Source organism: Ictalurus punctatus, chromosome 19, assembly GCF_001660625.3.
Source record: "Ictalurus punctatus breed USDA103 chromosome 19, Coco_2.0, whole genome shotgun sequence".
Classification (NCBI taxonomy): Eukaryota; Metazoa; Chordata; class Actinopteri; order Siluriformes; family Ictaluridae; genus Ictalurus; species Ictalurus punctatus.
This window is the reverse complement of record NC_030434.2, coordinates 24,647,197-24,663,937: the sequence shown is the minus strand read 5'-3', so window position 1 is coordinate 24,663,937 and position 16,741 is coordinate 24,647,197. Positions and strand designations below refer to the sequence as shown.

Genomic DNA, 16,741 nt, shown 5'->3' with positions numbered 1-16,741 from the left:
GCACACAGGAAACAGGAAGTGCTCTTCTGAAGGGCAGGAATGACCAGCGTTTTATGAGTACAAAAGCATTTAGAAGAACTAGGACCTAGAGACGTTGAGCACTTTTCTATCTGTAACATCGCCTGCCTTTAAACTCCTCTCGCGTCTGCGTGAGTAAAACACGTTCTCTACGAACACAACACTGCACTCGGGTACACACACGGATGTGGACTCGGACTCGGACTCCTACTTCTTTAGCAATCCGATGTATGTTTGGTTTTTTTGACAGAATGCACTCTTTGGGGGAAAACTGAGTTTTAAGGTGTTTTCATACTTGGTTTGTTTTTGTTTTTGTTTTTTTCTCCCCTCAATCACTAGCCATGTGCAGATGTTGTACATGTAACCCTGTGAGAGAAGCTTTAAGCGGCTTTATTTGGTGACCTTTTTAATTAATCAGTTTATAATAATAATAATAATAATAATAATAATAATAATAATAATAATAATAATAATAATGTGACTATACTGCTGAAAGACACGATAGAAACCCTCATAGAATTTTCTAATGGTTTTAATGGAAACTACAACAGTCCCTGCGGGTGTCTACTGGTAATTCCTTGCCTTCTATCGGTGGCATGTTATGTCTAGTGGATACCATTAAGGACCTGTAATGGTTTTACTGGTTAGCTAATAGCTTGTTATTTGTAGTGGAAACCATTAGAATTTCATTTCTGTGATGGATTCTATTGTTTTTATTTCGGTGCCATTTTATTTAAACGATTATTTAAAACGTGACCAAAACCAAACCAAAAATATTAGTAATAGCAAAACATTCAGACGAAGGAACGACGACTTTAATAACCAAGCGTATAAGGAAATAAATGACTCGTTCACGTATTCCTTCCCCGTCACACTTCTCCGACTTTTGACTGACGTCAAGCGCTTCTCTACCTCCTGACCAATCAAATCGCAGCACAAAGTGCCAGTGAGTGAATACGAGGAGATTTACACCGTGTCGAAACGATCTTTATTTCATCCGTGTTACTGAGAATCGACTCCAGAGCGTACGCTAACGGACACCGGGGACGCTGAAGGGCGTTGCTATGGTTACAGTGTCTGGTTCTTTACTTCCTGACGTGTAGATTTAACGTGTGAGGAAAAACAAAAGCTCGGAAGCTGTTACAGTGTTATAGTTTATAGTCGAAATGCTGGTGAAGATCAAATTTTCTATTTAAGATGCTTGTGTGTGTGTGTGTGTGTGTTTTGTACTTTTCCCTGGATTTCGATTTCCAGGGAGCAGGTCCAGAGAGACTGTGTTATAAACGTAAGTTATTGTATGTTTATTCATCTGCCAAAAAAATCCAGACTGATTGATACTGTTATGAAATTGTTCAAATTATTCTTCACATTTGTTTCATGTATTATTGTGAATGTTAAAAATAAAAGTGGTGTGTGTGTGTGTGTGTGTGTGTGGGGCTTGTTATGAAACCGTGTTACACTGAAGCTGTGTAGTTCTATATAAACCTAACACTATTTTGTGCTTTTTAGAGGTATTTTGTATAATAAAAGGAAATATATCAAATCCAAACTGATTCTGTGCTTTTATCTTGCACTTTTTTTTCCCTCCTCCACTCAGGATGACAAGAATGAGGGTGGTATTTATGTATGTATTTATTTATTTATTAACACACCAAAGAAAAGAACGGGGCGATGACGAAACGCACAGTTTGAGCGTTTCTCCCGGGAAGCGAACGCGGGTTTAGTTGTAGGTCATGTATCTCGGGGTGGCGCTGAACTTGGCGTAGGACTTGATGACTTTGTTCACGGCTTCGAGGAAATCTTTCTCCGTGGCGATTTTCCTGCGAGCTCTGATGGCGAACATGCCCGCCTCCGTGCACACGCTCCGGATCTCCGCGCCTAGACCACGGGGTTTACAGACACGGGGTCAGTCTGGGATTGAAGTTTCACACCTACTGTGTTATGTTTTTTTAAACTAAATAAATAAAGTGCGATTAAAAAATGAGAATGGCCGTACCTGTGCTGTTGGGACAGAGGCGAGCCAGCAGCTCGAACCGGATGTCTCTCTCTACGCTCATGGAGCGAGCGTGAATCTTGAAGATGTGAGTGCGGCCCTGGGATAAATAAATAAATAAACAAACAAAACAAACAAACAAACAAAAACATGAGTGTTGCATTTGGTCTGATGCTCTGCAAACCTTCTTGAAGCGTCGCCATGGCGACATCGTTCTCAAAGCTATAATCTAGTATCGATACTTACAAAATTATAATAGAATGCGGAGAGATCCCTGACCAACGTCTGAACGCTCAAGGCTGCGAGATTTTTTTTTTTTTTTTTTAATTAAAAGTTCTCACCTCCAGGTCAGGCAGGCTGAATTCGATCTTTCGGTCCAGACGACCGGGTCTCATGAGAGCCGGGTCCAGAGTGTCGGGTCGGTTGGTGGCCATCAGGACCTTGATGTTTCCTCTGGGGTCGAAGCCGTCCAGCTGGTTGATGAGCTCCAGCATGGTCCTCTGAACCTCGTTATCTCCTCCAGCGCCGTCATCAAAACGCGCTCCTGCACAGCGGCGTCACACACACACACACACAACGCCTTCAATTAAAAATGACGTTCACGCCACCAGAACTCGGACGTTTCTTTTATTTGGGAATTCTCAAAAATGAACCCTTATTAAGAAGAGTTGAGGTCGCAACTCAATCAGAGATACTAAAATCACAGTAATACCCCTGCCCCACCAAATACCCCAAACAAACCACTGTATTTTCAATCTAGTCCTTTTACAAAGCACTTCTGAGATTAAAAAACACTGCAGCGCACTTGACCGTACCGATCGAACACGTCTTATTATAATTATTAACACCATTCAAATGATTTTCACTCCCACTTCATTGTAGGCTTTTTTTAAAAACCATTTTTGTCTGAAAATTCCTCATTTGTACAAACAATAAGATATGGAGAACATGATGAGATCTTTTCTTTTAAAAATCTGTTTGGCCTCCCGTCAGTCATTTTATACACACTCTACGGGCCAATGAATATCCTGTGGGCGGAGCTTCACGAACATGGGCGGGAATCTTTCACACGTCAAACTGTTAGAGACCTAACGTTCGTCAACTGTATGAACTGTAAACTAATAGAAAGCGAGGAAAGATTACTAATGTTAGTGAAAGGAGAAATGACAGGGAAAGGGGCGGCACTTCTGGGGGTCAGCGAGTTAAAAAAACAAAAATTGGAAAGAAAAAAAAAAACACCTAAACAGCTGTTCCAGATTCATATCAATGCGGCAGTCGGGTCTGAGGGTTAAACTCGCGATGAGCGAGAATCGTTACCTCCGATAGCATCGATTTCATCAAAGAAGATGAGGCACGCCTTCTTGGTCCTGGCCATCTCGAACAGTTCCCGAACCATACGAGCGCCCTAAAACCGAAGAGAGGGGAAAATTCCGTTAACGACGCAACGCCCGTGTGATCGGCGCGACGTTCGCGGTGTGCGCGGCGGTGGCGGCGTCGGCGGCGTCCTCACCTCTCCCACGTACTTCTGGACCAGCTCGGAGCCGATGACTCTGATGAAGCAGGCGTCCGTGCGATTGGCCACGGCACGAGCGCACAGGGTTTTCCCGGTTCCCGGAGGTCCGAACAGCAGCACGCCTTTAGGAGGCTCGATGCCCAGGTTCACAAACCGCTCCGGCTGAACGGGACAGGAAGAGAGAAACGGGTTCAGAGCGGGAAGAAGCGGAAACACAGAAGTTCATTTTGAAGTTCAGATGATGACGTACATGCAGCAGCGGGGTCTCCACCACTTCCCTGAGCTTCTCGATCTGCTCTTTACAACCTCCGACGTCGCTGTAGGTCACGTCCGGCTTCTCCTCCACCTGTTCGCGGACACGGATTTGTTGGTTAAATCCAGAGTATTTCATTCTCCGAGAGCTGTACTGTACTCACTAGAACAACGTCCGTAAATTCTCTATTCTGACTGTTAACACGGTGACCCTTTCTTTACGTAAGGAAAGATCTGTTTAACGTTTATGGAAGGAGTCTCCAGTTCCAGAAGTAAAGCTGTAACTAAGTTTTGCGCCATCTTCAGGACAGAGCACTTTACACTTTTTTTTTTACGGCGAGGGAACTATTTCTAGCAGTTTATAGCTGCTGGAACGTAAGCAAGAACTGGAAGTGACCTGTTTAGTGGAAGAATTTATAATAAGTAGGATGAATTAATGAATTATAATAAATACTTACGAGAGAGCGAGAGAGAGAGAGATTGTGCATGTGTGAATTACCTGTGTCTGTGCCGCGTCTCTACTAATAAGGAAGCTGCCAGTTGAACTGTATGTTACTATGGTTACAGGTGTTTAAAATCAGCGCGTTCATTTTCACCGGTGATTAAACTGAAAGGAACTACCTGTGCGCTCGACTGTTTGATCGCACACCTTCCAGCCAATCAGAACCGAGTGTTCGGACAGACCATGGTGTAAACGTTTATAGACTGGCTGTAGATAGAGAATCGTATTGACAAGTAAAAATGTAGCTTGCTGACGGGACGTAACCTCACTGCTAGTGTGTGTAAGTTCCTGTTAGCCTGAGCGAGAGAGTGAGAGATTGATTAATCGATAGATAGAAAGATAGACAGACAGACAGACAGACAGAGAAAGACAGATAGACAAATAGGCAGACAGATACATAGATAGATAGACAGACAGACAGACAGACAGGTAGACAGATGGACAGATAGATAGACAGGTAGACAGACAGGCAGACAGATAGATAGATAGACAGGTAGACAGACAGATAGATAGATAGATAGACAGACAGATAGCAGAGGAAAATTCACAGATTAAGGCAGCAATCCAAAAAGGAAAGTATAGTATAGTATAGAGTATATATATATATATATATATATATATATATATATATATATATATATATATATATATATATATATAGAGAGAGAGAGAGAGAGAGAGAGAGAGAGAGAGTATAGGATAGGATATATTGTGAAAATAAATTTATAGAAAATAAATTTAAAGAAAAGGACATTTAGTAAATACGTAGAAAATAAGTCGAAATATCTCATGTACAGTAGGTAGGAACTGTCACGAACACGGCGCCATCTTGAATACCTTTCGAAATAAATGTCTAGGGTTTTCTCTCTTGGTTCCTCACCTGCATCATAGTCACAGTGGGGTCGATTTTGGGCGGCAGTGGGATGTGGATCTGGTACTTGTTCCTGTCGACGCTGGAAGACGAAAAGAGACAAAACATCGGCTTAAAGCAAAGCAAACGTCTGAGAACAAATATATATAAATAAACACACACGGAATTGTTTTGCATCTTCACTACGTACCCAACTCTCATCCCTTCCTCGATGTCAGTCGGGGCGACCTGATCGCTCAGATCCACCACGAACTTGGCAAACTGCTTGACGTTAATGATGTACTTCGGATCCTCCGAGTCGGCGTTGATGATCTTCGTGCACCTAAACGGTCAGAAATATGTCACAGTGTATGCGTGATGTGATTCCATACAGATGCCCCCTCAGGTTGGACCGCCCAGACGTCTTAAACATCGTAGTTCATCTGAAATACAACCCGCTCGAAACTCTCTGCTGCTGCGGTCGTTCGAGAAGACGTGTAAAAAACGTACTACAGACGTCTGGCTGATAAACTAACCCAAGAATCAGATCGTTACCGCTTTGAGGGAAAGGAACATTAAAATGAACAGGAACGAGAAGGCGTAGATCTCCTACCTGGCCACCTGCAGCGGCTGTTCACTCTGCAGCGTCTGTTTATCCGCAGCCAGGTCCCACAGCGCAGGCGGAGCCAACCCCGTATCCGACTCCTTAATGCCTGCGCAAGCCGAGCGGACGTTTTACTACAACGCATGGACTGTCAGGAGATCTATTTCTCTGTGCGGTCGCGTCTCACGCTTACCTGTGAGCTCGTTGATCTTCTTGAGGAGCTGCTGGATGTCGTCCTCTACTTGCTTGATCTGACGAGAGTACGTGCTCTGACCCTGCAGGTGAACAAACGCTCGTCAGCTTTAATCGTTTCACGTAACATACGTACGCACGCACGTACGCACGCACGCCACAGTGGCGCGGGTAATCAAAAGTGTACTCACGTAAGTCTTTAGAAGAGCGATGTCTCCTTCATCCAAAGCTAGAGGGGGCGGGGGAGGAGAGAAAAACACAGATGAACGAACAATATTAATTGGCTTGGTAAAGGAATTCATTTAAAGTCATTAAAATGACGTGGCTATTAACTGGGACACGTAAACGGAGAGAGACAGAGTGAGAGAGAAAGAGAAAGGGAGAAAAAGAGAGTGAGAGACAGAGAGAGGGAGAAAGGGAGAAAGAAAGAGAGAAAGACAGCGAGAGAGAGAAAAAGAGGAATATCAGGAAACCTGGCTCCCCTTTTAACTACAGTACAGTATGAAAGGGCGATCTGACTAAAACCTCATTATCTTGATACATAACCATGTCTTTAGAGGCATTTACAGTGTTTCCTGGTTGCAAGGGCGGCCTCTAGTGGCAAAATAAAAACCATCACTGACTAATTTTGTTGTGTTATTTGGAGTGTTTTTTTTATTTTATTTTATTTTTTTTATGCTTTATATATATATATATATATATATATATATATATATATATATATATATATATATATATATATATATATATGGAGGGGGGGGTAGTGTCTTTCCAGCTCTAACTAACCAAATCGAGTCTTTGTCACAACTCAGGGTCTTACACCTGCGTTGCATTCTGGGATTTTGGAGTCGCCCAAAACTACTCTGAAAACAAATTACACGCACAGCCTCAGACTTCTCACGAAGATATATTTCTCTATAAACATGTTTAACAGGCTTCAGAGTGGAGATTTCCTTTAATCACACAATCAGGTTCATTTCATAGAGCTTTGGGTTGTTGTTTTGCTTTTAAGTGGGGGTGTACATTTCCATCTCGATAATAAAGAGGACCTCAGTTGCTGCGATATTATGAATGTGGGCCAGGTAATAAATTGAACATGTTTGTAAATATGGTCTAAAATAATGTACACTTTTCCATTCGGAAACGCACGGGGGGCACAAACTTTTGCACCCAATGCTCCCTAATCGAATGCAGTCGTTACCTAATAACAATCAAATATTAGTCATTCTTTCATACCTATATGATCATTTAGAATTATACTTACATTTTTGTATCGGAATAAAAAGAAATAAAAAATGATAACTATGGTTACAAAGCGCTTATATGTATGTTAGCAATGCATCGGGAAATGCTAGCTACATAAAATGCTAATTTTGTACTTTTTTTTTGTTTAAATAAAGAATATACCTCGAATTGGCCCGTCATCCTTTTCCTCCTCTTTGACTTTGCGCTGCTCGGTTCCTAAATAATCCGGCATTTTTATTTATTTATTTGTATTTATTTTGATTAAACTTCTCTTTACAGTGGCAGTGGAGGCAAGATTACACAGCAGGTTTTTTTTTTTTTTTTTTTTTTTTTTTTTTTAAGCTAGCGTATTCGTTCACTTCCGGTTCACTTCCCGTATGCAGGCTGTGTAAATATCCGGTATTAAAAATAAAAGTCACTTCCTCTTTTCAGTCAGTAATTGCCGTTGAACGTTTCATTTAGGTCTTTTATTTTGATAAACGGCTACTCTTTCGCCCCTCCTTGAGTCTCGCTTACCTTTGAGCCATGTTATTGTTTTCTTCTGATTATTGTTTTTTTCTCTCTCTCTTAACAAATTTGTCAAAATTTTAGATCTTAATGTAAGTATATTTAAAAAGCGGTTGGTGTTGCAAATGCGTTAATAATATGCACAGGAATTTAATGAATTGTGCTGAGTTTAAGACAAGCTGTATAGATTGTATGATTAAAGGAAACCCAGTGCATTCATCCTACATGCATGTTTGGATATTTCTGTGTAATATAGAGCTGAATTAAATTTATCGACTGAAGAAATGTTTCTTTTTTTAGTTGCAAAAATGTAGCTAGACCTCGCAGTGCCATAAGTGACAACAAACTTTCAGGTAAGCATTGCTGTTCTGCTGAAATTGAATTCATTTACATGTTTAAAATGTTTCCAATGTTAATGCGAGGTATTATTGCTGAGAGATGTTCAGGATTTGTGTGTTTGTACCATGCTGTATATGTTGATTGACTATAAATTGTTCTCAAAAGCGTGGCCAACCTTAAAATAAGTCTTGACGCCCCTTATGCACCCCTTGTGGCCCCCTTTTGCCACCCCATGTCTCAAAAACATGGACCCAGCACTAACACTGTTTGTGAGGACCTTGGCTGCGGATCCTTCGCTACAAACTCGTAAAGTACGATTAAAGAATAACGTCGACGCAAAACTCCACCCGAAAAACACATCCAATATGTATTTATATCGTATTATCTTATATCCGGACTATTTATATTTTCATCGTGTGACGCATTGGTGTCGCAGGACATCGTTATAGCAGGCACGTTTATAACGATCGAGGTTCGCTGTAAAGAAAGTAAATAAATAAATAACGGCGCAAGAGCTTCTTGATGAGATATGAATGAGAACTCCACCGTCGGAGGAGTGGAGAAGTCGGAGCGACCGCCGGACAAACTAAAGCATTAAAGCGCCGCTGCATCGCGCTGCTCTCTTCACGTAGGGATGACACCCTATCTACCAGGAATGGCATTGTGGGTAGGAACACGAAACAGCCGACACGATACGTCGACGAAAGGTTTACTCGAGAAAAATAAATACTGCGCTTACATTTACACCTGTACACACATGATTATTTATTTATTTATTTATTTGATATCTTTCCACGATTTAACTGCGAATATGGCTCCAGATTTCTTCTGCACATGCACTTTTGTACTTTATCACTCATTTGTTATTTCTACCTCATTGTACTTTCTTTATTTTTACTGGACTTTATCCGAATCGATTTTTTGGAATTTAAAAAAAAAAAAAAAAAAACAAGTCCATTTGAACGAGTCGTTATTTGCATCCATTATTGTGCACTACCGCTCAAAAGTTTACACACGCTCATTCTTTATTTTTATTTTCCCACATCTTAAAATAATAATAAAGTCATCAAAACTCTGGAGTAACACAAATGGAACGATGGGAATTATGTTGTGGAAAAAAAAAAATCCAAAATCATTGAGTATTTTATCATCTTCAGAGTAGACTTGGTTTTTGCTTAGAATTTCCAGAAATGTATTCTTGGCGTTTTCTCGAGCGATTTCTTGAGGAATTTCCCTGAGATGCTTTTTAAACAGGATTAAAGGAGTTCATCACACCGACGCCGGACTCTTACCGGACGCTTATCGGAAATATTTCTCTCCGAGTCGTCCGTTTAAACAAATATTCATTTGTAAATAAAATGTTCGTTTTCTAATGAAGGAAATGAAGACGTCGGGACGATGATATTTTCGTCTACGACACCGAATTCAAACATTTAATCACACACCTTCAGATCAAAAGGCTTTTAACATCATGAGAAACATTTCAGTCGAGTGTCCACAAACTTTTGACTGGTGGTGTATACCGTATACCGTCCCTTTACTCTGATCTGCATCTGCATCTACCGTACGTCCACCACTGTACTTCTTCAGTGACAATAAACATACCTTATCTTCAAGATTAATATGCCAGCCGTTCTGGTTGGAGTTCTCCTTTCGTGTGTCACAGACGTCTCGTTTCTGCTCAGCATGAACGACATGAACCTCAGTCCGGTGGGCATGGACCAGCTCAGCGTGTCCTCGGTCAGCGCCGGTCACCTGGGCCTTCCTACCTCGCCCACTCACAGCCACAACCCCATCGCCACTCCAGGTTCGAGCGCTTGAGTCATTTTACTTTTTTTTAAAAACCCACTCTCTATGTGTCGTGCTGTTAGAGGAAAATAATCAGTGACGCAGCGGACTTCCTGTCAGTTAGCACGCCGAAGCCGAGTTAAAAGAAAAGAAAGAGAGGCTGGAGACGGGGGACGACTGTTTATAGCTACTCTAATGTGTGACGTATACTTGTTTCACGAACGATAAACGGATACAATTCATGACTTGTTAAAGAATATATGAGAAAATGATTCTTTTCCTATAACAGCAGCACAGCGAGCGTTTTATTCCTGACTTAACGTGTTATAAGAAGCGTTATAACGTGACTGTAAGAGTAAACAGGTTAGGAATATAAAGGATTTGCACTGTTGTATGCTGTTAGATTATAAAAAGTTCTGATGCACTTTCTCTCTCTGCTCCTTCGGCAGGAATGCCGGTCGCCATACCGAGCCTCGGGCCGTCTCTCGGGCCGCTGCCCTCGGCGCTGTCCCTGATGTTACCCATGGGGCCGTTAGGAGACCGAGGAGTCATGTGTGGCCTTCCGGAGAGGAACTACACCCTGCCTCCTCCTCCGTACCCTCACCTGGAGAGCAGCTATTTCAGACACATCCTCCCGGGTAAGGAACTCCAGAGACGTTCTATTACCTCGTTTCAGACTCACGGTGAAGCGATACGATACGAAGAATATCACATCATCACGATATATACGAACAAACGAAAGCAAAAAGCGTGTCGCGTTTAAAAATAATCTTGTTTTAAAGCTGTATGATTTTATTTTTGTTTTTAAACGAGAAATTCTTTCGAATGAATAACTCGCGGAGAAACTTCCAAACTGTTCACGCCAAAGTTCTACACCAGAACCATGCAAACGAGACCGAACGCTTTTATCGTCACGGCAACGGTCGCTCCGTGACGTTTCGAACGGAACGGGATCTCTTTCTTTCTAGAGCGCTTAACTCCAACATTATTATTATTATTTTTTGTTTGGAATGAGTTAAAGACGTCGCGAGGAATTTTCCTGGGGGTGCCAAAACTTTCCGACGCAGAGCTACTCTTACCACCCCGACGTTGATCGTTTTCCTATAGCAGCACGTCCCGACAGCGCTTTATTTCATCTTACACAACAGAAACGCGCCCGCAGTTACGACGTGTTGTATTTTTATCCGTTCACAGTTCGATTTGATATTGTCGAACGTCCGTGAAACCAGTTTGTTTCGTTTTTTTTCTTCACAATTTGGTCTTAGGCAGCTCCCACCTATCATACGAGGATGAAACGCGCTTCCTCCGAGAAATATGCAGCGTCAGATGCGTGTTTTCGAATAGATAGGAAAGCAGGAAATCTGCCCTCCACATGCACGAGCTCACAGACGCCCACGATTGGATAGAGTCACTGACACTGATTGACAGGTGAGAGAGAGAGAGAGACTATGCTCCTCCCTCCCAAAAGAGCGCGGCCAGCCTATTAAAACGAGTGCATTAATATAAACCTGTGATATCGCCCAGCCCTAAACGCAACAAGCAAATATTAAATAGACAGAAACAAAGTGGAAAAAAAAAGATTCTGACCTTGGGGTTTTCTTGTTTGTTGTTTTTGGGCCCCTGTAGGTATTTTGTCGTATTTGGCCGATCGTCCTCCGCCGCAGTACATCCACCCCAGCAGCCTCAACATGGACGCTGCTCTGTCCGTGCCCAACAACAACCCTTCATCCCTCGACCCTTACAGCGGCCCAGGCGGACATTTAGAACAAGGCCTGGTGTCCATAGATTCACGGCAGGCCGACCTCCACCAGGGCGGCGCTCATGAGGTGCAGCTAGACGCTACTGGACTGGCGATGGAGTCGCGTGTGAACAGCCCCATGTCTCCTGACGGGATGGGGGAAGAGCTAGCCACCATGGACGGCGTGGTAGTGACGGCGGACGCGCAGCAGCCTCTCGGCAGCAGGAATCAACCCCACGAGAGCCTGGAGGGAGGCGTCATGGCTCTTCACGGCCCCGGACTGGAGCTGCCCGTGGTGATGGAGCAGGAGCACATGAGTGGACGTGTAGGGAGCAGCTCAGGAACCGGAGCTCCAGGAACCCTGAGCGAAGCTCTGCACTCTAACGGTGAGCTGAGCTCGGGCGTAGTCAGCGTGGTGCTCACCGGGGCCATGGCGCCGCAGACTCAGCTCGAATCTGTATCGCTGCACAGCTCAGGCATGGTACTGGAGCCCGTAAACGTGTCCCCGATCACCGCCGAGGTCTCGCTCGGGCCGGATAACAGTCTCGTCCTGGTCAACTCCACCCTACATCTGGAGAACGCCAGCGCAAACAAAGAGAACATGACCACTGCTTTCACGATTTGTAAGTTAAACAATAACAATGCTTCATAAACGTTTTACGACACCTCACGTAGCGTGAATCTTATAATTCATCGTTAATGTTTTCCTGTAATGAACGTGTGTTCAGGGTGCACTTTATGTGAGCGCTCTTACACCTCCGACTGTCCCGAACACGGACCGGTCACATTTATCCCGGACACGCCCATTCAGACCAGAGCCCGCCTCTCTTTGCCCCGCCCACTGTGCCTCCGTGTGTCTGTAGCTGATGAGCCCAACGGTCAGTGTAGACACGACAAACTTTATTCGAAAAAAGAAACATTTCTGTACAGCATGGTGTGTTCTTATAGTGTGGCATCTCACATGACCAACATGTACCACGATCCCCTCAGGTGTGTTCGTACGGGAGACGATTCCCACCAGGACCTGCTTCGGCCCAATGGTTGGACAGCACTGCAGCAGCGTCGAGCTCTCAGACTGGACTGATAAAGACACGCCTCAAATCTGGAAGGTCAGTCTTTTGTTGGGGGAAATGTATAACCGGTAAATAAATTAACGGAGCAATGGAAGAAGGTGGCCCGGTCTGACGAATCACGACGTAAAGGATCTGCTTCTAACGTCTTAACGTTGCCAGATAACCACAGAACACCTTCAGAAGTCTTGAGGGGACTTGGGTGGACCTACACAATATTAGCCAGGAGGTTTTAATGTCATGGCTGTAGTTATGAGTGTAGTTTCATACCTTTACGTTTCTGATTTCCAGATGTTCCACAACGACATCTTGGAGTTCTGTATAGTCACGACCGACGAAAACGAATGCAACTGGATGATGTTTGTGAGAAAAGCAAGGTACCATGATCAGAGGTCTGAATAAATATTACCTCAGTACTCCCGGAGGCTTTTCACTTAAATCATTTTGGGGTTTTTTGGGGTTTTTTTGGTGGGCGTTGTTTTGGGGTCGTCCCCCCCCCGCAGGACGACACAGGAGCAGAATCTGGTGGCGTATATTGATAACGGGAAGCTGTTCTTCTGTACGTCCAGAGAGATCCTCCCCGAGCACGAGCTGTTGTTCTATTACAGCAGGGAATACAGCAGACAGCTGGGTAAGACAGCGTCCCGATCTCTCACGCTCTCCCACGAATTCGAGACATGGTGCCCCTCCCACCCAGAGAGCACGACCAGTTTTAATAAAGAGGATCCTGACTAGTAGAGCTACCGGATAACGCTGTTTCTGTAACCCATCTTGCAGGCGTACCCCGCGTCCCAGAGGGTCAAATCTGCCACTGTGGAAAAGAATGCGCCTCCTTCTCCGACTTCAAATCTCACCTCAGCAGCCACGCCCACAGCCACAGCCCCTCCCAGGAAGACCCCACTCATGGCGTCCACCCCCAGGAGAAGCTGGCCAGCGAGGCCCCCAGTACCACCTCGTCTCCGCCGTGGCAGTGCCAGTCTCAGGGTGACTGTCAGTCCAGCAGTGGAAGCGGTCAGCGTCACGGCAGAGAGAGGAAGTTTAAATGCAGCATGTGCTCGCGAGCGTTCACGACCTCCACCAAACTCAACGTGCACTTCATGGGTCACATGGGCGTGAGGCCACACAAGTGCAGCTACTGCAGCAAAGCCTTCAGCGACCCGAGTAACCTGAGGATGCATCTGAGAATCCACACAGGTACCAGATCAGTCCCAGAACTTGTTCTGTTTGGTCAGAAGAAGAAAACTGTGTTGATCGACGTTCCATAACGGAGTGTTTTTATTCCTTAGTCCGCCTCATTTTTGTGCCTTCTAGAGTCTAGAAGCTTCCGTAGAACATCTACTGAGGATTCAAAAACGTGGTTTTTGTCTCTTTCATTTATGTATTTTTATGCCGAATTAGTATTTAGCACGGCATGTCGCATGCATGCTGCTAAAAAGTTTTGGCGCCCCCGACCGACTCCGTTAAGCCTGATCTTAGAAAATGGCATTTGTCCGTTCGGTGATGTGTGACGATTTGATCTACCCTCGTTCTATAGGTCAGAAGAACTTCCGGTGCAGTGTGTGTGGAAAGTCCTTCACCCAGAAAGCCCACGTAGCGTCCCACATGGTGATTCACACGCCGACCAAGAACATCAAGTGTGACCACTGTGACAAGACGTTCAACAGGAAACAGGATCTCAAGCAGCACATGTACTCGCACTCGCTGTAAGGGACGCGTACATTTTTAAGTCTTGTTTGATTGTTTATTTGTCTCTCGTGGGTGTAGCCAGTCCAGCATTGTACAGATATCGCATCTCTTTAACCTCCTGTGTCTGTTTGTTGTTTTTGGCGGGGGGTTTTTTTTTTCTGCAGCGACCGTCAGATCACCTGCCCGAAGTGCGACAAGCAGTTCCTCAAAACCGATCACTTAAAAAAGCACCTGAACTCCCACGACGGGAAAAGGGACTTCATCTGTGAAAAATGCAACAAGGGCTTCCTTACGAAATACCATCTGACACGCCACCTGAAAATCTGCAAAGGCCCAAAGACAGGCAGAGGGGCCGCTCACGAAGACGAAGGCGAGGAGGAAGACGGGGACGAGGAAGAAGAACCAGACGAAGAACAGGAAAGAGATTTAATAGGACCAGACGAGAGAAAAGCGTGCGATATTGGCATGGCGGGCTTTTCCTCAGAGAAGACTCTTTAACCGCTCACTGTGATTTTGCAATCTGCCTCGCTTAAGCTACACTTTATTTAGTGCTTTTTTTTTTTTTTTAACTCAGTTTACATTCTGTTTCAGACCTTCTGACGTGCCAAATCATTTGGGGAGCGTCTCTACGTTCCCAGGGTCCTATGTTCCCAAGATTTCTATGGCACGTAATAAACACATGACAAAGGCTCCTGTGTTCCCCAGTTCCCAGGGTCCTACATTCCCCAGCTCTACATAGCACGTGATCGATTGCTGCAGCGATGACGTATTTTTGTCCGACAACCCGGAAGTTAGCATCACCCCGGTTCCCTCGACAAAAAGCCCGTAGGATTTTTCCATTGGAGAAAATAAGCTCCAACAAAACTTTAGAATCCGTACACGTTTCGTTCATCAAGATAATCTTCGCAAAAGAACACAGCTTCTATGAATTTTGCGGCTTAAGCATATTCGACAGAAGGAAAAAAAAAAAGAGTTATAAACGGCTATAAACGAAGTACACCGCGATCGCACTACTTCAATGTCAAAGCTTTATAGCATTACAATTGGGAAAAAACACTACGATTGGAAAATACCATAAACTGTTAAATGTACAAGTCGGGAAGTTTGAGTTGGAATAGTTTGCAAGAGCGCGAGTAGTAGATGAGTTTTCCTGTTCGGCGTGATGACGTTTAACGTTCCCGACACCTTCTGTAGTCCCATTAACCACTTGTTAGCAACCGGCTTTTTCAAGACACGTAAAAGTTTTTTTTTTTTTTATTATTATTTGTTTTTGTTTTGTTTTTTAAAATCACGAGTGTGGTATTACTGGTGTATTTTACGTCGTAGAGTAAAACGTGAAGATATCTCGAGCTTGTGTTAACCACAGACGTTATTTCAGGCGTTTAACCAAAAACCCAATCAGACAACCCGTTGACTTCGGGACGATGGAACCGGAAGGGCTAAAATGCTAACTCGTTTCCAGGTTTCAGGACTCTATGGGAAGCTAAAAAAACAAAAAAACATGTTCCCATAGAGAACATTCGCTTAACATGAGACGGGTTATTATGGGAACTCGTCAGAGGTTTTCTGTTCCGCAGCACTGTCATATGGCTCTCAGTATAATAGGCCTAGACTTGAGGGAACTAAACAAATGGTTGGAGTCATGGAGTCAGGGTCCCAGGGTCCTATGCTCCTCGGTGTTTAAAGCTGAAAGGTTAAAGGAGTCCTGACTACATAAGAGCTTTTTGAAAAGTTTACTTAATGTGTGTTAACAGAATATTGGACTGGGATACATAACGAACACATGACAAAGGGTCCTGCGTGCTGGGGAATATAGGACCCTGGGGAAAATAGGAAGGACCCCATTATTTGTAAGCTCTGGTTTATGGAACAATTCCTGAAACGCTGCCATTTTAATGTTTATCAGTTCGGTGAAGTCGGTACTTTTGTCACACTTTGCCTTAGTTGTTATTTATTTGTATAATTTCAGTGCGTAAAACCGCCATCCGTTATGAAATGAGGTCATTTATAAATAAATTAATTTCTATAAATCTTGTTCGCTACAATGCAGATTCAGTTTGTTGTACATTTCCATTCTGTTATATTATAACAGGGCGCACGGTGGCTTGGTGGGGGTTCCTCCGGGTACTCCGGTTTCCTCCCCCAGTCCAAAGACATGCACGGTAAGCTGATTGTCCAAGTCCAAGTGTATGAATGGGTGTGTGGGTGTGTATGTCATTGTGTCCTGTGATGGATTGGCACCCCGTTCAACGTGTACCCCGCCTTGTGTCCGATGCTCCCTGGGATAGACTCCACGTTCCCCGTGACCCTGAAGGATAAGCGCTATAGAAGCTGGATGGATAATATAACAAAAATATTTAAATCATGCTTTTAATTAATGCTCATTATTATTGGGAGCTTTTATTTAATAGATTTTATTTTTTATGAATTTCAGTGGATAATAT

At 43.8% G+C, this 16,741-nt stretch overlaps 3 protein-coding genes across 3 annotated transcripts in view; 2 read left to right on the top strand and 1 right to left on the bottom strand.

Moving 5' to 3' along the window:
- The window catches only part of slc26a5 (solute carrier family 26 member 5), a 19,364-nt gene extending 17,910 nt beyond the window's left edge, over positions 1-1,454 (top strand). The window contains exon 19 of the mRNA XM_053688185.1: positions 1-1,454. This exon is cut by the window's left edge and continues 145 nt beyond it. Coding sequence (XP_053544160.1) covers positions 1-43 — 43 coding nt within the window. The 3' untranslated portion in view covers positions 44-1,454.
- Positions 1,455-1,632: 178 nt separating this feature from the next.
- On the bottom strand, positions 1,633-7,506 carry psmc2 (proteasome 26S subunit, ATPase 2). Its single transcript, XM_017493961.3, has 12 exons — positions 7,332-7,506; positions 6,116-6,153; positions 5,926-6,007; positions 5,742-5,841; positions 5,340-5,471; positions 5,159-5,231; positions 3,775-3,870; positions 3,522-3,686; positions 3,329-3,416; positions 2,353-2,555; positions 2,015-2,111; positions 1,633-1,896 (listed from the first exon to the last, which is right to left on the bottom strand). Exons 1-12 carry the CDS (start codon positions 7,399-7,401, stop codon positions 1,739-1,741), a joined length of 1,302 nt encoding a protein of 433 aa, XP_017349450.1. The 5' UTR covers positions 7,402-7,506; the 3' UTR covers positions 1,633-1,738.
- Positions 7,507-7,655: 149 nt separating this feature from the next.
- On the top strand, positions 7,656-16,346 carry prdm4 (PR domain containing 4). The gene is made up of 12 exons (XM_017493958.3): positions 7,656-7,768; positions 7,977-8,029; positions 9,701-9,822; positions 10,253-10,441; positions 11,430-12,164; positions 12,270-12,419; positions 12,532-12,650; positions 12,903-12,988; positions 13,115-13,242; positions 13,389-13,805; positions 14,146-14,314; positions 14,462-16,346. Exons 3-12 carry the CDS (start codon positions 9,702-9,704, stop codon positions 14,793-14,795), a joined length of 2,448 nt encoding a protein of 815 aa, XP_017349447.1. The 5' UTR covers positions 7,656-7,768; positions 7,977-8,029; position 9,701; the 3' UTR covers positions 14,796-16,346.
- Positions 16,347-16,741: the final 395 nt, after the last annotated feature.

Bases quoted from the DNA above. Each gene is read 5' to 3' on its own strand.
- psmc2 (XM_017493961.3), bottom strand. From the start codon at position 7,401: ATGCCGGATTATTTAGGAACCGAGCAGCGCAAAGTCAAAGAGGAGGAA. The intron at 6,154-7,331 runs GTATATTCTTTA...CGCCCCCTCTAG, and splicing joins GGATGACGGGCCAATTCGAG to CTTTGGATGAAGGAGACATC. The intron at 1,897-2,014 runs GTACGGCCATTC...CCCGTGGTCTAG, and splicing joins CCTCTGTCCCAACAGCACAG to GCGCGGAGATCCGGAGCGTG.
- prdm4 (XM_017493958.3), top strand. From the start codon at position 9,702: ATGAACGACATGAACCTCAGTCCGGTGGGCATGGACCAGCTCAGCGTG. The intron at 13,243-13,388 runs GTAAGACAGCGT...CCCATCTTGCAG, and splicing joins GGAATACAGCAGACAGCTGG to GCGTACCCCGCGTCCCAGAG. The intron at 14,315-14,461 runs GTAAGGGACGCG...TTTTTTCTGCAG, and splicing joins CACATGTACTCGCACTCGCT to CGACCGTCAGATCACCTGCC.